Below are 24,776 nucleotides of genomic sequence, written 5' to 3'. Positions count from 1 at the left end.
AAAAAAATAAATAAATAAATAAATAAATAAATAAATAAATAAATAAATAAATTTGGAAATGAGATGGCGAATAAGATAATTTTGATAAAATATCACTATTTTAAACTTAGATTTGGTCACGTGATTTTCTGACATAAGTGTTATGTTGTGTTCACACCAAACGTGATGCTTTTCCCATCGCATAACTCACACTTAAATATTTTGTTGACTCGATTCATATGTGCAAATAATTCGCACCATATGTGCGTTAAATGGCTGAATCGATGAATGAACTTCTGCCGGTACATCCTCGCCATCATATGTCCCTGGGGGATCTCAATGCTAATTGGCTATCCTAGTGCGAATTGGTCACTGAAGTTTAGATTTTTCAACTCTTCCGAAAAAGCGTATGATGCAAAATCACACTACTTCATTCACGCTGTTTAATTGTGTCCTTTGCACCACCCGGCGGGAATTCGCGTCTAATTGCATCTTTACATTGATTTTACATGTAATTATTTAATTTCTGCCCAGTGTGAACACAACATGAGTCTTGCATAATGATTTAATAATAATATTTGAAAATCTAACAATAATTTCTGTTTCCACAGTCCCTGGCTATAATAAATGGTGTAAGGCCCAGCTCACACAGAAAGCATTTAAGCAGCTGGAGACACCTTTTAGTAATTAATTTTAATGAAAATGAAGCTTTTTGCATACAGTTTTTGCATTCCGACACGCCTCGTGTTTCTGCACTCTAAGCGCCTGGCGTTTTTGCCGGAGCGCTCTCTGAACTCCTCGTGTTGAAAAAACTTCAACTCAACGGCCCACGTCATCTCTTTTTTCGTCATGGGCACGACAACAAGTGAAGAGTTGGTAAACAATGGAGGAGAAAGTGGTGGTAGCAGTTTCTGGATACCCAGAGCTATAGGGCCCAACGATAGTAGGTTGTCAAACTGCACTCAAGTCATCCTAAAATATGCCTGGAAACAGCCATCGTTGAGGCAAAGCTCCTGGACCAACTGGTGGTACTTTGCTGACAGCCTCTCACCCTCAACTACAACTAGAGCACCCTCTGTCTGAACATTTTAGGAACTAGATACTAACTACTGGGGAAAAAAACAATAGATTGATTGAATGGGAAGGTTAGTTATGGACGTGTTGATGTGGTTGCCTAGCAACAATGCAAAGGTGCAGCAAGTTTTTTCCACTAGTGGTATATGGCAGTGTGGTATGCTTTCTGTTTGGTCAGGGCCAAAGGCATGTTTTCTCTATAAATAAATACAAAATACAGCCATTTGCCCCTCCTGTAAGCCATAACAAAAAAACATGAGTCCCTCCCCAGTGCTTAAAATATATTTGACATGCCTCTCGTTTCACCTCATTCCCTAGTAACGAACAGTCCCTTAGAGAGGTCTTTCTGCGGACTGCTCGGCAGGGGTGTACTGTGAAGGAGGCGTAACTTCAATTTGTGCACATCACACAGAACCACACAGCTTGAAAGGTGCAGCAGGCCGCAGATTCTTTCCTTTGCTTTAAGTTTCAGTTTCATTTCTCTGTAACCAGCCGTCCCTCTTTCTATGAGGAAGTCAGCCCTGCTCTGCCAGCAGTGTAGGTTAGTCTACCAGGCGAAACGCATATCAGGATGACTTCAATCATCTCTAAGTTTGTCATCACGACCCTGTGCGACCAACAGGGATGTTTGGACTTCAGGCGCCTGGAGGAAAAGATCGCACAGAATTTCACTGTTGCAGACACGGTCCTGCGCAGCGTCCTCTTCGACGACGGTAAGATAGCCATCCAGGCAGGCAGACAGGAAGTCTGCGGTAAGATAATCAGCCCGGACAGTCTGGTAGTGGCTAAAACCAGTCTGCGGCTGTGTCAGAAGAAACCTGGAGAGTGTCTACAGTGCGATGGGTTACACCTGTGCAGGTATTATGTCTGCGGGGACTGTATGTTCGGGTAAGTTTCCGGTGCTGCTCGGCTACATTTGGAGTGTAACTGTGTTGCTATATATAGTTAAAAATTGGTAGTAGAAACAAAGTTGGGTTAAGAAGTTATACGCTTTAAAGCTGTGCACACACTGTGTTTTCACTTTTGTTTCCTGATGAGAGCTTTTCTCCAGACTGTTGGGGCGTCTTTACCTCGCTCTCCTGATTGTTTGGTATCTGGTTGGACAGGACGACTCACACTTTAGTTATCTTGTTGTTCCGAGAACTCATGTAACTCCTGTTGAAGCTCCACCTAACTTGCTGTGACAACCATTCATAGACAACTTTATGAACTGTGAATATAGGACCTTTGACCTTTGTTTGTCTGTGGTCTATAACTTTAAGTTTGTGTAAAACAAAATAGACATACACAAACTTTGACAAAGACAATAGCTGCTTGTCTGCAAGATCAACAAAAAAATGCATAAATGAATTGGAGGTCCTTCATTTGACCAGAAGATGGCAGTAATGTACATCATATTATGACCCTGAATCACCCACTCTACCAGCGTACTGTAGACACTGTATACAATTACAAAGCACCAATGAGTGCTGCTGTTCACAATGAAAGTGTAATGTATACACACTGATCAACCACAACATTAAAACCCACCCAAACACTGCTGCAGACCAAGTACAGTCCTCAATGACAGTGGCTTCTCCTGCAGGACAATGTATCATGCCACACCGCAAAAACTGCTCAGGAATGGCCCAAGGAATGTGACTCCAAGGCATCAACCTGGCTTCAAAATTCCCCAGATCCCAATTTGATTGGACATGCATGGGACATGCCTGTACCCCAGAGCTAAATCTGATCCATGGTGGGGCCTCCATGGATCGGACTTGGCTCTTACCTGTCGTAGCATGGACACAGGAGTTCTGGGGTGTCCTGGGGTATCTGGCACCATGGTGTTGACCGTGAATCAATTGAGTCCTGCGAGTTGCTTGGTGGGGTAACAAAACGTCCGAAGATTACTCGATCGGATTGGGATCTGGGAAATTTGGAGGCCGGGTCATTGCCTTGAGCTCTTTCATGTTCCTCGGGTCATTCTTGAGCAGTTTTTTGCGGTGTGTCATGGTCCATTGTCCTGATGGGTGGCCACCACCATTGAGGTCTGCTTTTGCCATGTTTTAGTGGGTGGTGTATGTCAAGTGGCATCCACATGAACGCCAGGGGTCAAGGTTTCCCAGCGATGTTATGTTCACCTGTCAGTGGTTTTTACGTTGTGGCTGATAACCCTCTATAGACTGAACGTGGTTATGGCCAACATTTCTTATGTGAGGAAAAGTTTGATGAAATAACAAGGCCACTACAAGTAAGAGAACACATGTAAGACGTATAAGATTGCAACCACCCAACAATAAAAGCAACCCAAAACTGTTACACTCAAAGGTGTGTGTTTTTAAATCTCTAGATGCCTGTATATTTTCAGAAACCATGTGGATACTTGTCAGCCTTTTTAGTGGTTAATTCTGTAAAACTAAAACCATGCACTGACATCATATTTTATTCATTTTGTTATTTTTCAGACTCAAGTGTAAAAATCCCCATAGTCTGGATTTACCATACAATGTAGAGCGTTTGAAAAGACATGGTCTTCAAGAATTGACGGATAAACAGCTGTTCCAGCTGTTACTGCAGAATGATCCATATCTGCTTCCTGAGGTAAGTTGTACTGGTAACAGCAGGAGACAGAAGTGTAAATTCAGAATCATTTCTAACTGACTGTCATACATATTTGTTGCAATAACATGGTCACCGGCCCTCTACACACCCCTCTAGATCTGCCAACATTACAACAAGGGCACCGATTTGCACGGTTCCTGCAGGTTCACCACTTCCTGCACCAAGCTTCACATCTGCCTGCACTATCTCCAGGGTGACTGCAAGTTTGGCTCTTCATGTAAGAGACACCATAATGTTGACGCACAGGGAATGAAGCTCCTCAAAGGATTCAGTCAGGAGAATATCAGAAACCTTTTCGGGATCTACAGAAATAAATTCATCATCTCGGGTCAACAGGCGAGACCAGCTGCTGCTGTGCCTGGTAAAGAATAAGGAGTTGAAAAGAAAAGTTTTTGAACTTAACGTAAGTTGGTGTTATTCTGCACAACAGACCTGATGTATGCATCTGTGTCTCCAGCAGTGTTGCGAGAGGTGAGAGTCCCCGCTCGGCAGCCTTCCCAACACAACCCTGGATCCCCTACTAGAGCTACTTTGCCAACCAAACCCCTGAGCGATGCTGAGAGGAACGAAATCTGCCTCTTCTTCATCCGCAGACACTGCAGCTTCAAGGGTAACACTGAAACTAGTCACATCTGCAGTAACTTATCAATACATGTGTGTAGATCTGTGTGATGATTATATCTACCACTGCTTCTGTTTTATTGTTTATTCCCACAGACAAGTGTGCTCGTGTCCATTGGCACCTGCCTTACAGATGGCAAGTGTTGGACATTGATGGTGTGACCTGGAAGGACCTGCCTAATATGGAGGAGATTGAGAAAGCCTACTGTGACCCAGAGCATGGCACAAGCTGCACTGATCCTCCATCATCCCCCTTAGGGATTTTCAGATTTCTGACTCTTCAAAGGTGCATGGATGAAGAAACCGAGACACACACACACCTGTCTGGTTTATAGAGCAACAAATTTGTCTCAAACCATTTATTCACGTTAGTTTTTTAGAAATGTCTACCCCTCCTGAAGGAGATTGTTGATTAACTGTCAGTGCTTGCTTTCAGCTCTGCATCCCCCAGTGTGCAGTCAGTTGACTTCATGACAATGACATATGGAGGGTCTGCAGTCCGCCGCCTGTCCACTGCCTCCTCTGTCTCAAAGCCCCCTCACTTCATTCTTACAACACAGTGGCTTTGGTACTGGAAGGATGACAGCGGGAATTGGCTGGAGTTTGGACAGGTCAGTCAAACAAAAACATTTTGATTTGCTACATTCCTCTCTTAACTAATTAATTTTTCCCATTTCATCACTAGCACATCTTACATCGGCTGTTTTGGTTTTTTTTGTCTGTAGGGTGATGATGAGACACCAGCTTCTGTCACTTCTCAAACTCTGGAGAATGTGTACCTGGCAGACAGAGACACAGAGATTCCTTTCAGTGCTGGCAAACAGCAGTATATCCTCCACTTCAAAGATGCAACGGGAGCCGAGCAGATGTATCAGCAGAATGTAAAATACCAAACCAAGCGAGAGGTCAGAAGGAGGCCTCGCTTTGTGTCTGCTCAGGATGTGGAGGTGAAGCTAAACAGGTATTTTTGATTTAGTTATAGATGGAGGTTTTAAGATAATTCTTGCAATTCTGACATTGCCGTTTTGGATTCCTGTGTCTCAAGTGACTTCACTTGTCAGTTATAATGTTTGTCTCCTCTGTAGTGCATCATCATCTCACAGCTCCAGCTCCTCCACAGCTGACAGTTTCCCATCTTACTGGGACAAGAATGCCCTCCCGGATTTTGGATACAAGGTATCTTAATGGCCTGTATTATTTTGATCTGTTGTCTGTATATTTTTGTTGTTGTTGTTCTGCCTGGGATGTTGGGGTAAATCAGCTGCTCAAACAGGGACAGTGTAAACAGGCTTGCATTATTACGTCTTGTTAGCAGAGAAAGGCTGGGCCCTGTTAAGATGTAGGATGATCTGCAGTGAATTACGTTCTTAGACATTTGGTGTGCTCATCTGGTATGTATGGGTGCCCATAGATAAATTGTGATGTCTGCAGTAACTCAGAGCACATTAAAGGGTAACTTTGGTATTATTTCAACCTGGACCTCATTTTCTGGTGTTTTTGTGTCTAAGTGAATAGTGGAAACAACTGTTTTTGGAATTGGTCCAGTATTGAGTGAGAGGGCTGCAGCTGGCAGTGGCGAAACAGGCTGCAAAGTAAACAGTTGGGGCATTTGTGTCAGTGTTCGTCTACTAAAAGTGCTTGTTTTTGCCACTGACAGCCTATTTTAAGTGTCTGATAAATGAGATAGACCTTTGTGTTAACAGTAAGAGCCTTTTTTGTTTAAATAGAAGCATTCCTGAAATCTTATTTGTTAAACCCACCAGACTCCATTTAAATAAGCGGTAATTTTAGCGTGTATAAAGCCGGGATACGTTCACATCTAACTGGGTGAATTAAGGGTTTATTTCAATCAAATCAGAGGTGGTAATTGTCGGAACGGTGGAAAGATTAACCAAGATGTTTTTGTGAATTTAATTTTGTTTGTCGACTTTGAATACATTGTGTTTAACAGTGATAAAATTACTGTTTTTTTAAATGGAATCTGGTGGGTTTGGCCAGGTTGAACAAAAATGATCTTATTTTTTTACTGAAAAGGTCGAGTTTTGTAGGATCCTTTCCATTATGTTGTTAGACACTAAGAATAGTAATTGTAGCTCGTCAGTGTGTTAAAAAAAAAAAAAAAAAAAAAAGCGATTTCAGTGTATGTAAATTGACAGAGTGCACATGCCTTGAGCATCCCTTCTTGTTCGGTACTGGACTAACTTCAAAAATTGTTGTTCCTATTAGTCACTTAGACACAAAATCATGTGAAAATAGGGTGAAAAATACTGAAGTTGTCCTTTAATTGTTTAATTGCTTTGTTTGATTTGGATATGCTCACCCTGTTTAGCTAGCCCTGTGCTTACCTGTGCACGTGGTAGGTTCCAGTTAGATGAGGCTGAGAATGTAAAATGCCATTTAGTAGATTAGGGTGGAAGAAGGAGGTGGCAGCTTTCATGAGTTTTGCCTCAGCTTGATTTAGTTTTGTTGAATTTTCCTTGTTCCATTTCTGCCTTTGTTTCAGTAAACCCCTTGTCAATTAATGCCACCCTCTTGGATTGACTGCTACTTGTCAGCATCCCTTTTAAAGTTTTCCTGTGCCAAGAAACTTCATCTGCCTTTATATGGCAGCTATACTGTGCTTAATGTTTGTTTTTCCTTGTTTTGTTCCAACTTGAACATTGAACGTTTATTTATTCCCATTATGTATGGCCTGTTTCTCTTATCTTTCAGCTCGTACCTCTCGCCACATCTGCAAAGACGTATGATATGATTGAGAAGCTGTTTAAGAAAACCATGCCCCACAGTAAAATTAACAGCATCCAGAGGATCCAGAACCCCTCTCTGTGGAAGGTCTTTCAGTGGTAAATCATAGACCAGCCTTTTTGGCTTAAAGGACCTATAATTGATATTTTTACAATACAGATGTATCAAATGACAGTATGAACATAATGGGAATGGGGTCACTCGACTTGTAGTGATAAACTTTATTTTAACGATAATTATCACCCAAATCTGAGCTGTCATCACATCTATGTTTTTATGTATTGTGTGTTCAGGCAGAGAGAGCAGATGAAGGAGAGAAACGGAGGGAAGTCTGTGAATGAAAAGTACTTGTTCCACGGCACAGATGAGTCCCTGATTGAGGCCATCTGTGAGCAGAACTTTGACTGGAGGATGTGTGGAGTCCATGGCACAGCATATGGCAAAGGTACAGTAAAATGTTGGAGCAGTAAATTCTTTAATTCCAGGTCCATCAGGCTTTTAAAACTGAAAAAGCAGCACATTTTACCATGGCAGTAGAAAAGAACCTATCATACTTTTTGTTTTGGACTGTATCAGTAGTAACGCACTCTTATTTTTTAGGGAGCTACTTTGCCAGAGATGCGTCCTACTCAGACAGATACGCCAGGGCCAAAGGAAGCCTGAACAAGATCATGTTTGTCGCCCTGATCCTGGTGGGAGAGTACACCAGGGGAAGCAGCAGCTACGTCCGGCCCCCAACAAAGGGAAACAGCAGAACCTTTTACGACAGCTGCGTTGACTGTGTGAGCGACCCCAGCATTTACGTTATCTTTGAAAAGCAACAAATTTATCCAGAGTATGTTATCGACTACTCCTAAGTCACGATGTTGTCGATTCCTGTGCTGAATGGGGTGAAACTCTATAATGGGACACTCTTTACTTTGACTGGACGCAGTTCCTGGCTTTCTTAGAGGCTTGTGGGGTTTTCACAGTGGTGGAGTAAGTATTCAGATCTCTCACTGAGGTAAAAGTAATAATACCACAATGTAAAAATACAAGCATTTAATATGTTAAGAAAGAACACTCCATCATGTGTAAAGGGGGAGAAAATGGAAATGATTAAGGGTATTTTTCTCTATAGTTTTTACAGTGTGTTTTAGTGCATAGATTAAGTATCAGTTAATACAGACTGTATTCCAATGGAAAATGTTTTCCTTAGCCAACGTCTATTCTTGTGAGAGGTGTCTTTGTTGTTGTGATAATGAAGGATACTGAGGCCAACAAATAGTCTGGTGTTCAGATGTGAAATGAAATTAACTGGTTGTTATGTAATAAACATATTATAAACCACCAATAAAAAAGTAAGTGTGATTATATTATAATAGAACAAAGCAAAACACAGAAAAATCCCATCGTGTGGTAATATTTAATTACACATAAGTGGCATTTGACCCTTTTTAAATGTACATCAAACAGGCACATTCAGTCCTGTCTTTAATCACAACTGCTAATATTGTTTCATTGGAATAAATCATCTGTAAATCACCTTTATTGTATACATTCACATTAAAATTAATTTAGGACTGCAATTCTCAAGCATCTCAGAATGATTCTCAAACTAACCTACTATCATGAGAAACAGTTTTTGTTTCAATAAGGTGTAAATGTAGTGTAAAAAATAGTGAATGATGTCATCAAGAGAAAAGTAATAAAATGCTTTCGCTTCTACTGAGAAATTTGAATTAGTTTGACCCAGTTTCTCCTGAGACATGATAAATGCTGATTCAGATTATCGGGAATAGAAACAAGGATTTCCTTTAACAAACAACTTCTTCCTCTCTAAAAATAGCAGCTTTCAACTGACCCTTCCCTAAGCTCCTCAAGATTAAAGGAGGCAGCAACATGACAGTGCTATGTTAAGCATCATGAAAGGTCTTCAGTATATTCAAATATAAAGTAAAACCTAACACAATCAGTCTATCCTCTTGCCAAAAAATGTACCGCTGCCTATATAAACCTTGGAAATCTGTTACTGTATGATAGTTAATTATTAATTAACCCATTCATGGGCAGAAATAGTAGTAAAGATAGCAGAAAAGCGAGCAGCTCAGTCAACAACAGACTGCTCATTTGGTTAAGGAATGTGCAAACCTTCAGCTTCAGGTGATGATCTGGAGCGCTGTAGCATTTTGGGTTTTCTGGTTGAATTGTTTCTATAGGCTCACATATTTTTTTTATTTCACTACACACTTCAATGAATTGTTCAATGAATTAACAGCAGTAACTCTGAAGGACCATAAAAGAATATTTAAATGCACTTAGAAATTAATAAGAAATCCTGGTTATCATGAAATTAAACCCATTGTTCAGTTTAATGGTTAATGAAAAAATACCGTCCCTAAATAACCTTTTATAAAAGACAGCAGTGTTGCTTCCTGTTCAAAATCTATTAAAAAAATATATTGCTACATACTGAGGTAAGGGGCTGAGAGACTCCTCCTTTACTCCTGTCTCATCTTGAATCCACTTTCTAGTTCATGCACTAGATGAACACTGTAATTTAGGTATACAGTGTATTGTAACTAATAATTGACTTGATCATGTTTAGGCCAGCTATGGAAATATTTTCATGTAAAGGAACAGATCCATAACTCTGACACTGTGGGTCATTGTTACAACATGGACCCACAGTCTTCTTTGTAACTGTTCACAAATTTATTCAACCACTCATGATGATGAACTTCTAACTGTCTGTAGGAGAATTCACTTGGCCTTCCGTGTCCGTGTCTCTTCTTTTAATTTTCACAAATATCCCATTTTTAGGTCCTAGGGTGCTTGATGACTTTAACTCAAGAGGAACCTGCACAAAGAGAAGAATACCACACGTTACAGAAACATCTTTCATACGTTGTACATGTATTCTAAATTTAGGATTTTGTTCATTACCACACATGTAAATAGCTGATAGATGCATATTGAATTATGACATTTACATCATTAGCCATTGGTTAAGGTTTGTGCAAATTACAGCAACCTCAAAAATCCATAAATTTGTATTGATAATCAATTATATATGTTGACAAGAAAAAAAAAACACAAAATTACATTAATATGGATAGTCCAAGCAGCTTTTGCCCATGTCAGCACCGAGAGGGAAACAACACATTCACAATGCGATTTTGCCACTTAGGACGTGCTCCCAGATCGACATCCCACATCACATTCCAAGACCAAAATTGCAAAATAGTCGTTTTATTTTTGAAAAATCGATTTTTTAATGCGACTATTACTATTCGCCGTCTTATTCCCTCTAGTTAGCAAGCTAACTTGCTAATACTACAGCCTGTTGGCAAGCTTACTTGTTAGTGTAGCATACCTAGTTAGCAATAAAAAAAATAAAAAAAATACCTAGTTAGCAATCTAACTTGCTAATGCTCTAGCCTATTGACAAGCTTACTTGTTAGCATAGTCTACCTAGTTAGCAAGCTAACTTGCAAATACTCTAGCCTATTGGCAAGCTTACTTGATAGCGTAGTCTACCTAGTTAGCAAGCTAACTTGCTCTAGCCTATTGGCAAGCTTACTTGATAGCGTAGCCTACCTAGTTAGCAAGCTAACTTGCTAATACTCTAGCCTGTTGGCAAGCTTACTTGTTAGCGTATCAAACCTACTTAGCAAGCTAACCCACTAATATTCTAGTCCATTGGCAAGTTTACTTGTTAGCATAGCCTACTTAGTTAGCAAGCTGGCTTGCTAACCCTGCAGTAGCTTTTAAGACTTTTGTTCAGTGTTACTGAGGTCTTTGTTTAATTGTACTAACTTCAATTTGGGAAACTAGCTTAGCTTTGAAGAATAATAAAGGAATTTTGAAAGAAGCACAGGAGCAGCACACTGATGATGTCAAAGGGCTGTGATTTGTTGATTGCAATGTTGGTCCAGGAACGAAATGTGGGATGTTGGTCCAGGAGCACGTTTTACTTGGCAAAATCACATTGTGCAGTTACACACTCACTCTATATAGTGATTTGTCTTCTTGTTGAGTTTAATATGTTGGTAAACCCCAGAGTGAACATAACATCGCATCTATGACTGCACTCCATCTGATTCCTTATTTCTTGTTGGAATCATTTACACAGATGCTTTTTTAAAATACAGTACAGGCCAAAAGTTTGGACACACCTTCTCATTCAATGCGTTTTCTTTATTTTCATGACTATTTACATTGTAGATTCTCACTGAAGGCATCAAAACTATGAATGAACACATGTGGAGTTATGTACTTAACAAAAAAAGGTGAAATAACTGAAAACATGTTTTATATTATAGTTTCTTCAAAATAGCCACCCTTTGCTCTGATTACTGCTTTGCACACTCTTGGCATTCTCTCGATGAGCTTCAAGAGGTAGTCACCTGAAATGGTTTTCCAACAGTCTTGAAGGAGTTCCCAGAGGTGTTTAGCACTTGTTGGCCCCTTTGCCTTCACTCTGCGGTCCAGCTCACCCCAAACCATCTCGATTGGGTTCAGGTCCGGTGACTGTGGAGGCCAGGTCATCTGCCGCAGCACTCCATCACTCTCCTTCTTGGTCAAATAGCCCTTACACAGCCTGGAGGTGTGTTTGGGGTCATTGTCCTGTTGAAAAATAAATGATCGTCCAACTAAACGCAAACCGGCTGGGATGGCATGTCGCTGCAGGATGCTGTGGTAGCCATGCTGGTTCAGTGTGCCTTCAATTTTGAATAAATCCCAACAGTGTCACCAGCAAAACACCCCCACACCATCACACCTCCTCCTCCATGCTTCACAGTGGGAACCAGGCATGTGGAATCCATCCGTTCACCTTTTCTGCGTCTCACAAAGACACGGCGGTTGGAACCAAAGATCTCAAATTTGGACTCATCAGACAAAAAGCACAGATTTCCACTGGTCTAATGTCCATTCCTTGTGTTTCTTGGCCCAAACAAATCTCTTCTGCTTGTTGCCTCTCCTTAGCAGTGGTTTCCTAGCAGCTATTTGACCATGAAGGCCTGATTCGCGCAGTCTCCTCTTAACAGTTGTTCTAGAGATGGGTCTGCTGCTAGAACTCTGTGTGGCATTCATCTGGTCTCTGATCTGAGCTGCTGTTAACTTGCCATTTCTGAGGCTGGTGACTCGGATGAACTTATCCTCAGAAGCAGAGGTGACTCTTGGTCTTCCTTTCCTGGGTCGGTCCTCATGTGTGCCAGTTTCGTTGTAGCGCTTGATGGTTTTTGCGACTCCACTTGTGGACACATTTAAAGTTTTTGCAATTTTCCGGACTGACTGACCTTCATTTCTTAAAGTAATGACGGCCACTCATTTTTCTTTAGTTAGCTGATTGGTTCTTACCATAATATGAATTTTAACAGTTGTCCAATAGGGCTGTCGGCTGTGTATTAACCTGACTTCTGCGCAACACAACTGATGGTCCCAACCCCATTGATGAAGCAAGAAATTCCACTAATTAACCCTGATAAGGCACACCTGTGAAGTGGAAACCATTTCAGGTGACTACCTCTTGAAGCTCATGGAGAGAATGCCAAGAGTGTGCAAAGCAGTAATCAGAGCAAAGGGTGGCTATTTTGAAGAAACTAGAATATAAAACATGTTTTCAGTTATTTCACCTTTTTTTGTTAAGTACATAACTCCACATGTGTTCATTCATAGTTTTGATGCCTTCAGTGAGAATCTACAATGTAAATAGTCATGAAAATAAAGAAAACGCATTGAATGAGAAGGTGTGTCCAAACTTTTGGCCTGTACTGTACATGTGTACTTTGCACATGTGTCATCTGTGTGTATAAATCATTTAAGACTCAAATAGGGTCAGTGTCAGACCCACCTTGGTCTCAGAGCAGGCCACAATGCTGAACCTGTGGAACAGACGCACTAATGCCATTTTGATTTCCAGTTGGGCAAGCCTCTTTCCCACACAGTTACGGGGACCGGCCCCGAACGGCAGGTATACAAACGGATGTCGACCGGCCTTGGCCTCTGGCGTGAATCTGGAGATCAACCACATGTTATAGTTTGAAATAAAAGGAGTAGAAATGGGAGTTAATCAGTATTACAGTAGTGCATTTCATTTAGCGCAGTATAGGGATCTTACTGCCTTTGTTGCAGCAGTGTTAGACATGTATGATGGAAGAGAGTTTCAAGGTGGTATATGCTGTACATGTTAATGCTAAAGTCTTCAACTAGTGTAACAAGATAAAGGAATAAAAGAAATGTGTTTGCACTTGTAAACTGCAAGTTGCATGAGGTTCATTTTCTTTAAGGTATAAAACAGTAAGATTTATTTTGTCAGCCATTCATGTCAATACCAGTTAAGACACCACCAGCTATTAGTTGTCCTTGTGCCATAGCTATTCACTGCTACGACATCATGTTAACCTAAATAATAAATCGCCTACAGGCCTTTTTAACAGCACACATGTTTTGACTTGTCACAGTAGGAAAAGCACAGGTGTTATTAATAACATTAATGATAGCATCAATCTATTCAAGTGTCTCAGGATGTGACAGTGAGTCAGCATGCACAACACCAGGACCTGAAACTGAAGCCTCTAATTAAAATTCGGCCATCATTCATTTATTATTTACACCTGTGCTTTTCCTACTGCAACATATTAAAATGTCTGGTGCAGGCACTATAGCTTTGGTTATTTACTGTAAGAACAGCCTCCTACCGCTCAGGGATGAACTTCTCAGGCTCCGGCCAATGCTCTGGGTCGTAGTGGAGGAAGCCCGCTGGGATCTCAAGCGTTGCTCCTTTAGGGAGGAACTGGCCGTTCACCACACAGTCCTGGTCGATGTCTCTGGCAAACCTTTATGGGACAAAATGCCATGGATGCATGTTTTATATACCTTTCTCCTTCTTTTCTCCATGTGATTCCTGTGCGGTTTTGATTAGTACAAACCTAACTATAACCTACTGTATGTATGTACAGTAATAAGTGAACTTGCCCCTTGTGACAGCACTAAATCTAAGAAACATGCATTTGTTATCCTAATTTAATGTTCTTAATTTACCTGAATCCAGGAGGGTAGAGGCGCAGTGCTTCACTTATAACCATATCTAAGTACTTCAGCTCCTGAACATTTGTGTAGTCTGGTGATTCCTACAACAAAAAGGAAAACACAAAATTAATTCAAGATAATTCAGTAGGAGTTTTAAAGAAAAAAAGTCTGTATGCACTGAATTTGTCTCACTGTGGGACAAATTGACGACTATCCACAAATCTTATGTCCTAATTAACTGAAGAAAATGAGATCAGATTAAACTGTAACGTAATGCACTCACATGTCTGGTGAAGAAATCATCCACCTCTTCCTGTACTTTGCTTTGACATTCGGGGTGGAGGGCCAGGAGGTAGCAGGTAAAGGCCAACGTGTTGCTGCTGGTTTCATAGCCCGCTAAAAGAAAAACAAAAGCCTGACCCACGATCTCATCTTCAGTTATCATCTTCTTCTGTGGACGCCTGGTAGGAGGCTCCTGCGGCTGAGGACAGTCGTCCTGATCAGAGGCTGACTGTTGTGTCTGCTGGTTCCTGTCATCCAGCTCGCTAACATGGCTCGCTGTGTCAAAGTGTTCCAAAGACACACTCTCCTTGCTGGTTCGTGCATCCAACATCAGCTGAAGGAAGTCTCGACGCCTCTACATGCCACAGAAAAAATCTTTTAGTTAATTCATCTTCCTGTATTTAAGATTATTAAATGTCCATCGGATTCACCTGTTCAGGAGGCTGCTCCTCTCTCTGCTTGATGATCTTCTGAATGCTGTCAATGAAGAACCTGTTCATCTGGTCTCGTCTTTTGTTGGGGATGAGTTTAGCCAGAGGAGCCATGATGAATGGAAATGCAACTGGACACACAAACCAAATTTGTTGGTGGAACTCAAACTGAAATGCAAACTTCACACATTCACATATGACTGCACAATCATTACATGTTTGTCTTTTTTATGCTAAACCGTCTTCAAAATTATTGTCCCCAGATAAAAGATAGTAAACCCTCCCGTTTCTTGTCGATGTATTAATGTTTTATTCTTTTGCCTTCATTGCATTCCTACATTAATGTCCTATGTACATGTCTTTAATGTAATAATTTATACATATAAATAACATTATAAATAGATTTGACTGACTGAAAAACAGCATGATGGGCCTGAAGAAAGAAAAGGAGAAGAACATCTGCGCATGGTGGACAAATGGGTCATCTGGGTTGTTTTGTGAGTCAACCTGAGTTGCAAATGCCACACTGGCAATAACATCCATAGTGAAGCAGCCAAAACACCTGCAAAACATGCACACAAACAAAAACAAATTAGGGAGGTTAAAAAAAACACACCAAAATCCTAGTAGCCTATGTCTATTGTGTGTGTGATTACTTGTGGATGTCAAAGGCCTCTCCTGACTCAGCGAATGCATTCAAGTTGCTCATCAGAGCATCGGTGGCTGTGTTGATAAGTGGAACCATCTGTAGGAAAACAGAAAAGACAGTGATACTCGTTGGGATGTATCTAAGCTAGCTTGCCTTGGATAAGTTTGAATCTCAGGTTTTAGGGAAGTGCACAGACATCGCCCCCCTCAGTAGAGGAATGTGAAAGCACCTCTTTAGTGAGAATAGAATAACATCCCTTGTAATAAATATCAACTGATTGTCATTGGCGCATTCATATCTCACCACTTTCATCTTGGCAGCACTGAATGATGGGGTCAGGATGCTCCGCACTCTCTTCCACTGTTCATTTCTTAGCATGAGCAGACAGTCAGTCATAGGCTTGGTGGCAAAGCGAACAGTCTGCACAGAGAAACAGGAGAGTACAGACACAGACATTATGTCATTACATCATTAAAACTCATGTTACATTCATGAGTGAGCACATGAGTGCAAGCTTTGATTCATGTCCTCACCATTCTGTTTGGGAAGCTGCTGAAGTCCCTGACCATCACTTGTCTGAGCATGTCAGGGTCCGCTATCACCACCACCGCTCTCCGGCCCAAATAGTACCTAAAATATACCAAGAAGAGTCTCAGTCAGATCGGACAACAAACATAGTGCTGCCTATGTAGGATTATACCAAGCAAGTGTTCATTTCATTTTACAGTATGAAAGAATCAAAATCAATAAAAAGTTCAGACCATCATTTTATCAGATGCTGGTGAAGAAAGTATTTCTTCTACTTGCCCACAAACTCTGCCATGTGTCTTTATGAGATCATTAATAGGTTTGAAAAAACCCTGAAAATAGAATATAGAAAAAAAATCAGAACAGATGAAAAAACTAACAAATTGCACCTTCAGATAGTTCATACAAAACAATTTGCATTGTAAAAGATTTTAGGATGGATTTAGCTATTAAACAGGTTTATTCAACACTGGAGGAAAGCTGAGCTGTCATGAGAAAAGGCAACGTGATAATCCTATTGAGAAAGTGCTGATCAGTGCCAAGCCAAGCCAGTAGAGGTCACTGGTTAGTCATGCCAGTGCTTATAGAGAAGTATCCTGTCAGTGAAAGCATTGGTCAGGCCTTCTCAAATGATCTAGAGCAAAGTACATCCCTTATAATTGTCTGTATAGAAAACACTTTCCATAAAGAGAAGGCACCACATATAAAAATCAATAATACATTTGCTAGAATCTTTCCTTAAAACAACCAGGCGCAGATATTCTGTACACTGCAGGTATACCGAAATGATCAGCAACACCGTCTCACATCAACTTTCAGGTCTCTTAGACATTCAATGACTCCCCGAAGATAAAAAAAACAAAAATATAAATCAAAAGGTCTTGTGTCAGGTTTTGAGTTCAGTTATTATTTATGCCAAACTGGCAACCACACGCAATAGCAGTTATACAATTTTGCAGTAAGAGACCATGATGAAATGCTTAAAAATTATTCTACAGTACTTCTTTAATGAATCAGGTACAAGTGGCACAGCTTCACAAATTCTGCAAAATAATAATGATAAATCCTAAACTACTATACCTAGATTGTGGATAAAGGTTAATGAGCTTTTAAATGTAATTTAATCCATATCAGTAGATTAAATAATCAGCTGTTGCAAGTTAGATCTTTGTCAGTACTCTTCTACTATCTGCCCCAGTCTTTTTTATTTGATTCACCTTTTAAGTGGATATTCTTCACTGAGGTGTGTTTTTCTTTCTATTTTTTAGCAATTAAAAAATAAGAAGGCATGCTGTGATATTATTTATCCAAGGCCACCGTATTGATCAAGTAGTAAAATTACAATCCCCTCAGTAAACCACAGTACCAAACAATCCTGATGACCTTGTCGCTCCAGAAAATCAAAGGCTGAGATGAAACAACACAAGCACACAATGTAATTATTAATAAAGTAACCCATCTGGGGGTTATACGGTACATAAAATATTGCTGCTTTTCAGAGTGTTTTAATGTGGAAATCTGACAAAGTGCGGTAATATATTGGAAGGTCAATTTTTCTCTCATCAGTGGGTAAAATGGTGCTCATAGTCTAACAGTCTAATAATCAAAACAATAATACTAATACTAATAATAATAATAATAATAATAATAATAATACTAGCAATAGCTTACCTGGCGAAACATGAATATGTTGCCATAGAAAGGTACTGGCTTTGGATGTTTGATGCCACATCGAGAAAGGACTGAATAAGGGTAAATTGAATACCTAGAAGATGAACGAAAAGCAAATACAGTGAGGAATATACAACATTTTCCCAAATACTCCGCCCCTTGATATACTATCACAGTCTTTTGCCCTATCAACTCTACAAATCGTGACTGATGTGTGCATGTGTGATTTGACTGGTTGTTGTTGGAGCATGATCAACCCTTCATTCATTCATTCCCAGGCTGGTTTACTACATTTTGAGGTGTTTGAGTGTGCTTTATGGCATTATTAGATCACTGGTATGATGTTCCACAGCAGCGTCGGCATCACAAACAGACAGAGATCTGAAACATTTACTCACCAGTACAGAAGACCCAGAAAGATGAGGAAGAGGCTGAGTGTCACAGACAATCCACTGGCCTTGATGCGGAATGCATTTAGGAAGTCAACTACAGCCTCCATGATGCAAAATCTCTCAGATCTCCACTGTCGACATCAGGTCAAGGCTCCTGGAAAACAAGAAAAACAGGAAAGACTGGTTCATGTGACGCTACTGAAAATGAGCTTATAACACTTTGATCACCCGTACAAGGATTTAAACTACAAGCTATGCGTTAAACACAAAAACCTTCTTTATTATCTTCAGGTACTGTGCCGTTTGCTGAATCTTGGCTGTGCATGTAGACCACAGCTTGAATATCATAACATGTAGAAACAGAGGGAAGCACATGACAGTGACAGAGCATCTCTTTGTGGACTTTGCTCCCATGCTGGTTTGTCTCCTGAGGAGCTGTGTTTCCCAGGCAACACGTTAATTATTTGTTTTAACAGCTGTGTCTGAGGCCTTGGGAGAGCTCACCTCTCCTCTGGTATTTAAACAATGGGGGGCACCCATGCTATACTCACCTCTGTTTGACACAAATGCTGCCTTTGAGACCTGTTAACATGTCACAGTTTTAAGGCAAAAACTTAGAAATATTCTCATACCTAAAGCACGCACCCTTCAACAGTTAACCACACAGCCTGTCGTTATTAAAGTTGAACTGCAGCGTTTAATACCCCGACGTCACACTGTGGGTCATTTGTGATGCTAAGCTACTAGCTACAACAAAATAACGCAGGTTGTCAACTCGCTTAAGTCTTTGCTGCTTGTCATGAAACATTTTCATGTACCATATTGGCACCATTCTTATATCTGGAGAAGTTCGCTCTGTTATGTTAAGATTTAGGCAAAACAGAAGTGTGTATGCTCACCTCATTATGCTCCTCACTTGTCAATATTATGAAATCCTCTTCGTCCTGTCAATAGGTCGCAGCCCAATAGACAGCTGAGGTGCATACTGCCACCTACTGTACAGGAGAGTATAGCAGCCAACACGAGTCCACCAAGAGTAATCAGATTGCAGCAAGAAGACGAAAGGAAGGAAAATAAAAGAAATAAATAAACAACACTACTTTAAAATATCACAAAAGTATTAACATCAAATTTATAGTAAAATTATTTATTATCCAGTACTCCCATCATATTATGAAACATATGTTATTTTATTAAAATTATTTATAAATTAATGTGTTTATCACTTTATTGTTGAAGCTGGCAAATATGGAACTGATTTTAATTACTCTATATACCTTGTGGATTTTTCTTCCCACTCAATAAAGTCTTGTGTTAACCTGTAGGCTACATATTTATTTGTGGAGTATATTCTGCTTATTATTCTGTTAGTGTAGTAACAGGTAAAATATTTGTCTTTGAATTATATGGTTACATTTGCATATTTGCTGTGGCTGCTCACTCACAGATTATTTTATTTTATTTTTTTTTATCAGAGGAAATGAAATTTTTTTAACTACATATACATTTTCTTCTCATAAAAATTATAAATAAGTACATAAATTGTACATGTAGAGTATAAAGCTGTGTCAAGCGATTTTTGACAGCTTACTAATATACACATCATTTAACTATTAAAAAAACATCTAGATACACAAGTATGATCATTTATAAATTATAGATATCTCTCTCTCGTTCACTCACACGCACACGCACGTGCGTCATTAAATGTCATGGAAACGGAGTGACGTCGCACTGGGGTACCGGTATATAAGAGCTGTCAATCAGTCCAGTCTTCTCTTTTGCATCCGAGTGTGACACGAGTTGACATACGCTACTGCAAAAACCTGAAAGCTGGTTAGCTGAGTTGTTGGAGACGAATATCTGTTGGAAAACGAATTTAGTGTTTGTAGGTTTACTGTGGACCAGAGGATAACGACCGTTTGTGGAGAAGCAGCACCTGTCCCTGAGAGATGGCCTGCAGCAGCCCGAGGTCACCGGCCTGGGAGGACCGCCTGCTGATTGGAGCTGCCGGTGTCTCCGACTCCCCCAGCGGAGGTAAGAAAACTTCTACATTTACTTTTTTACTCCTCTAAATTTATTATTTAATCTCGCTGAAGCACCTAAACGCGTTTTAAAAGTGTTTTAAGTACAAAATCTATGTATTTTATTGAGTTTAATGTTTAAGAGTTAAGTGTGCCTTGAAAAAACACATTTGTTGAGAAAAGCCAGCTACACGAGTGTCCTCAGTGTAAAATCTTTATTTAATATTTAAATTCTGTTAAATTTTCGCGGACTGGAGCAGAATGTGTTAACAATCATGTAGTGGATTGAAAACACTGATATTTTTGGTTTGAGGGGAGCATTTTTGGAAAGTTGGCATCGAAATTTCACAAAACAAAATGGCGACCGAGCAACTTTTTGAAATATGCCGAAACCATATTTTTCTTGAGCACCGTGGAAACGTGGAATTAGGAGTGACGTCAGAGCGTCAGCGCGTGTAGGACGGACAAGTGTAAACAAACATGGCCGCCTCCTCTAAACAGAGCTGAGTTTATTTAATTTGATTATTGGAGTTTTGCTTAAAATATATCCAGAGCTGTTTGCTGAATCATCGAGTTTGTCCCGTTTGTGAACTAATTTACAGACATTCCTCAACAAGCACTAACAGAATATTATAAATTTAAGCAGGACAGATTGTGAGTAAGGTTAGCTTTACTTTTACCGAGCCTGTAGCCAGAGACACCTACAGGTAAATTTTGACATGTTGGTCATTTGATAACATTGAAATGGTGTTTGTTCATGTGCTGGTATTTTCTGTATGAGGGAAAAGAGAGAAGTGGTTGGTCATGGTTCTGAATGTGACTCAAGCTGTGTGTTTAATGTGCATAAATGACGCATGCAGTCTTGCAGTTATCAAACTGGTTGGCTGTATCTCAGCATTTAACAGTTAATTGCAAACCATAGGAAGTAGAGAAGATGGTGATATCTTCTAGTTTATAGATGATTCGTACAGTGTCATGAAATTAATCTCTTGTGTGATTGTCCTGTGTCATCCTAAAGCTAGAAAACAGAAATGTAAACAGCAATATTATGTTGAACTTTGTTATGCAAATATAGATGAATGATAAATCCTTCACTTACTTTTGGCAGTAGAGACATTACTGGGTCAACGTGATGCTACTTTTTTGTGTTCATATGGTTTAGTCAAATTTAAAAGGGTTAAAATTTGAAAATAAATGTATGATTAACTTACAAACTTTAATTTTGTGTGGATCCAGTATAAAATTTCTGCTTTTCATACATTTTGAGAGAATATATTAGGGGATAATGGCAAAAATGTCTAAGTGGTGTAACCATAAAAACTTGCACCAAATAATTAAACTTGCTTAAAAACACTAAAATTCTCAATAAAACGCCATATCAACTAGTTTGGCATGATCTTTAAATTATTACTTTTTTATATTCAGTAAAGGTAATTGTTCTAAATATGAAATTTAATTTGTGGAATCATGAAAGTCAAGTAAACTACATGACGTGTCAAGTGGTGTAACCACCATTTAAGAGGCCGTTTTGTTAATATTGTAAAGAGGGCCATGTGACAGGAAATGGTATTACAGAGAAGGACCCCTGATGATCACAACTGCTGCATGACAAGGTTAGAATCTCTTAAAATTACTAATAAATTGACGTTTTTAGACTCTGGTCAGGTTTGGTAAGTTTACATGTCAAATGGTATGACCCTAGAAAAACATTAATAATTCATAAAAATAATGTCTGTCAAATTTGATTTTAAAATGAAATGTCAAATGGTGTAACTGGTTACACCATTTGACTCCTATTAAGAGCCTTTCTGTTACAGGCAATTATGTCAAATATCAGCAGTTTATGATAGTAATTTGTTAGATATCAGTAGTTTATGATGCTAATTAAAGATGTATTATAAAAAAAACTACTTTTGATCTTGTACGGTGGCTTTAAAATACCTAAAAATCCAATAATTAATTTAAAGTAGAAATGTTACTCAAACATTAAAATTTCTGTCTGTAAAATACAATTATTTACATTTCTGCTATTTCATTACTAATGTATGATACATTTATAGAAAACTAAAGTAATCAAACTAAATAAATAAAATCAGTTTTCCCCATTAGATGCCAGAGCCACCTGACAAGCCCTAAGGGCTTTCTTTTGGCTCCTCCCGCACACTTTTTTTTTTCTCTCTTAAGCCATCGTTTTTGATATGTGTCAATACTGTATGTATTCTGTTTCTTCTTATTGACATCCTATACTCTTTTTCTTGTGTGCAAATAAAAAAACAAAAAAAAACAAGGAAAAAGTGGCTCGACATAGAGTGCTAATGCAAATGAATGCTAATGAATGCTAATGCTGCAGCGAGGGCCAATTACGTCCTAAGTTGTTGTTGTCAGGTGACTTTTTCCCTCATCAGAATTTAAAACACAAAACATGAAACATGAGTTAAATTTTTAAAATTAAATGATTGTTGTTAGCAAAGAATTTACAGAAATTAGTTAATTGTTGTCAGCTGTTCCTTTTTCTGAACTTCCTCTCATTAAATTTTTATCAACCGTATTCACAATAGTAGACCAGTTCACCCTTATGAGTTGTTGTCAGGTGACTTTTTTCTTATCAGAACTTAAGATACAAAGTAGTTAAATGTAGTTAAGTTAAATTTTTAAATGTTTTCTAATGGGTTTTTTTCAGCAAAGAATTTACAGTAGAAGAAATTAGCTCACTGTTTTCAGATGTTCTTTTTTCTGAACTGAAATAACATGAAAAAAACAAGTTCACTTAACCTTGTTGACTGTCATATTTGATTTTCAGTGTCAATTCCTTCACCAAACAGTGGTGTTTGACTGTAGAAGGAACATGATTAGGCAGTGTATCATATTTTTATGAAAAATACCAGTTACACCAATTGACACAACCCAGTGTCATTTAGTGTAACTGGTATTTTTTCATAAAAATATGATTATATACAGGAAAATAAATGTGGAGTAAAATGTGGAACAAATGTAATCCACTTTTGCTGTGCAACACTGTGTTTTTTTTCACAAATTTTACATAATTTGTCACGCGTTGTTTAGAAAAAAAGAGGTGTTTTTAGGAAATGTCCTGCTCAGTATTGCCAAAATGCATTAAAATTTAAATATAGAAATACTCCAAAAATATCTTATTTCAATTTAATGCTTTTGAAATAAAGAGTTTTTATAAGTACATTTAAATCTATTGTAGGTGGATAAAATATTTAATATTTATCATTCTTTTGTGGTTACATCATTTGAAATTTTCAGGAGCATTCAGTCTTACTTTTCATAAAAAATGGGGCAAATGTCATTTCAAATGACATAAAACCAACAAAAATACAGAATGTACATTTTAATAAATCTGATGCATGCTTTGAAAACTATTTTTGAAGATATTTCTGAATTGCTCATCTTGCCAACCCTTATTTGTCACTGACCCTACTATTGACCATGTTGTAACTAAAGCTGAACGAATACAACAGTTTTATTCTCTGTGGTATCCTAATGCTTGTGAAATGCATTTTTTGTGATACATGTCAGTGTCAATTTATCTGCGGCACAATGTACAGGTGTCTGTTTTTGCACGTTGTTACAGTGTGCTACCCTTTTTGCCACTGTGTGTAAGAGTCTTTTGGGTGTCCTCTCTTGTGTTATGCAGCTAATGTGATTTGACTTTTGTTTTGGGAGTCACTTTCAGTGCTAAAAGCCCTCTGACCCATTTCATAGGACTTATTAGGAATAGTGTGAAAGCTGTCTTCTCTTTTGAAAATCTGTTGCTTTGCCCAGTCCCCTTAATCTTTTCCCACATGGTTGCATTTTCATCTAAAAATAGAGATGAGTGCAGTAATCTGAATCTTGCTCAAATAAGTGGAAAATCTGTGCATAAAAGTATAGGTCTGGTAGCCAGCGTCTTATCTTATTGAGTGTTTAGAAAGCGTTCTTCATGTGTCTTCATATTCTTTTCCCCTCAGGTGGCTCCTCTCAGAATCCAGACGCTGACCGTGTGGACGAGCTCCCACGCCTCATCAGACCTTGCGACCTCTACCTCTACCTCTTCTCTGACGAGGATGAGGCACCTGAGGTGGAGGAGGGTGAGTATGACCTCCAACTTTGGTCTGATGATGAGAGTGATGACGAGGATGTGTCTGGTTTTCTCTTTGAAGACGGTGAGGCCTACCCGCTCTTGTCTGATGAAGAAGAGGAGGAGGATGACGGCGCCCTGGACGACTGGCTTCCGGACCCTGTCCAGGGAGGTTGAGGACTACGCCGGACCTGGCATCCAGCAGCCCCCACAGCGACGCTTTTGGCAGCCCAGGTAACAAATGTTTCCTCCTGTTCCTGCTGCTGCCCCTGTTCCTCTTCCAGCTGGTGACCCTGTTCTACTGGTGCTCCCATCCTCCGTCCTGCTCCTGTTGGTATTCGGCTGCTGTTCCTCAGAGACTGATTGACAGGCACCTGCAGGTACCTGTTCAACATTAGCAGCCTGTGGAGCAGCATCAGGAGCTACTTGAAGATCAACTGAGAGGTCGTGGCAGCTTTTCCACGGCACCCTCAGTTTCTCACAAGAGAGGATGAGAGCACAACTTCATGGAGGGAAGTTGCTCTGGGGAGTGGGCTCCCTCAACTCCTGGCCTCAGCTCCTCCACAAAGAGGAACAGAGAAGAGGCAGGTAAGTACTAACAAGATAAAGCAGAAAGCTCAGAAAGCCCAATTCCACCAATGTCTGGCCTCAGCTCCTTCACAAAGAGGAGCAGAGAAA

General features: G+C 39.5%; 2 protein-coding genes across 4 annotated transcripts; one reads left to right on the top strand and one right to left on the bottom strand.

Annotated features, from left to right (window-relative positions):
- The first annotated feature begins 1,464 nt into the window (after positions 1–1,464).
- parp12a (poly (ADP-ribose) polymerase family, member 12a) lies at positions 1,465–8,349 on the top strand. 2 transcript variants are annotated; one of them, XM_049573412.1, is made up of 11 exons: positions 1,465–1,941; positions 3,501–3,636; positions 3,754–4,018; positions 4,118–4,267; positions 4,375–4,564; positions 4,715–4,889; positions 5,004–5,239; positions 5,364–5,454; positions 6,991–7,121; positions 7,317–7,468; positions 7,624–8,349. In XM_049573412.1, exons 1-11 carry the CDS (start codon positions 1,625–1,627, stop codon positions 7,878–7,880), a joined length of 2,100 nt encoding a protein of 699 aa, XP_049429369.1. In that variant the 5' UTR covers positions 1,465–1,624; the 3' UTR covers positions 7,881–8,349. The 2 variants fall into 2 exon arrangements, with proteins under 2 accessions (XP_049429369.1, XP_049429368.1); XM_049573411.1 differs by having other exon boundaries at positions 1,467–1,941; positions 4,115–4,267.
- Positions 8,350–8,409: 60 nt separating this feature from the next.
- tbxas1 (thromboxane A synthase 1 (platelet)) lies at positions 8,410–18,953 on the bottom strand. Of its 2 annotated transcripts, XM_049573416.1 has the most exons (14): positions 18,890–18,953; positions 17,997–18,144; positions 17,599–17,692; positions 16,207–16,259; positions 15,933–16,029; positions 15,703–15,819; positions 15,407–15,495; positions 15,164–15,312; positions 14,751–14,881; positions 14,321–14,674; positions 14,050–14,138; positions 13,707–13,844; positions 12,860–13,022; positions 8,410–9,862 (listed from the first exon to the last, which is right to left on the bottom strand). In XM_049573416.1, the coding sequence occupies exons 2-14, from the start codon at positions 18,095–18,097 to the stop codon at positions 9,746–9,748; spliced, it is 1,692 nt and encodes a 563-aa protein (XP_049429373.1). In that variant the 5' UTR covers positions 18,098–18,144; positions 18,890–18,953; the 3' UTR covers positions 8,410–9,745. The 2 variants fall into 2 exon arrangements, with proteins under 2 accessions (XP_049429373.1, XP_049429374.1); XM_049573417.1 differs by lacking the exons at positions 17,599–17,692; positions 17,997–18,144; positions 18,890–18,953 and having other exon boundaries at positions 16,161–16,259.
- Positions 18,954–24,776: the final 5,823 nt, after the last annotated feature.

Source organism: Epinephelus fuscoguttatus, linkage group LG4 (genome assembly GCF_011397635.1).
Source record: "Epinephelus fuscoguttatus linkage group LG4, E.fuscoguttatus.final_Chr_v1".
NCBI classification, from domain to species: Eukaryota; Metazoa; Chordata; class Actinopteri; order Perciformes; family Serranidae; genus Epinephelus; species Epinephelus fuscoguttatus.
Note: the sequence above shows the minus strand (reverse complement) of the source record. Positions and strands in the feature narration are given on the sequence as shown.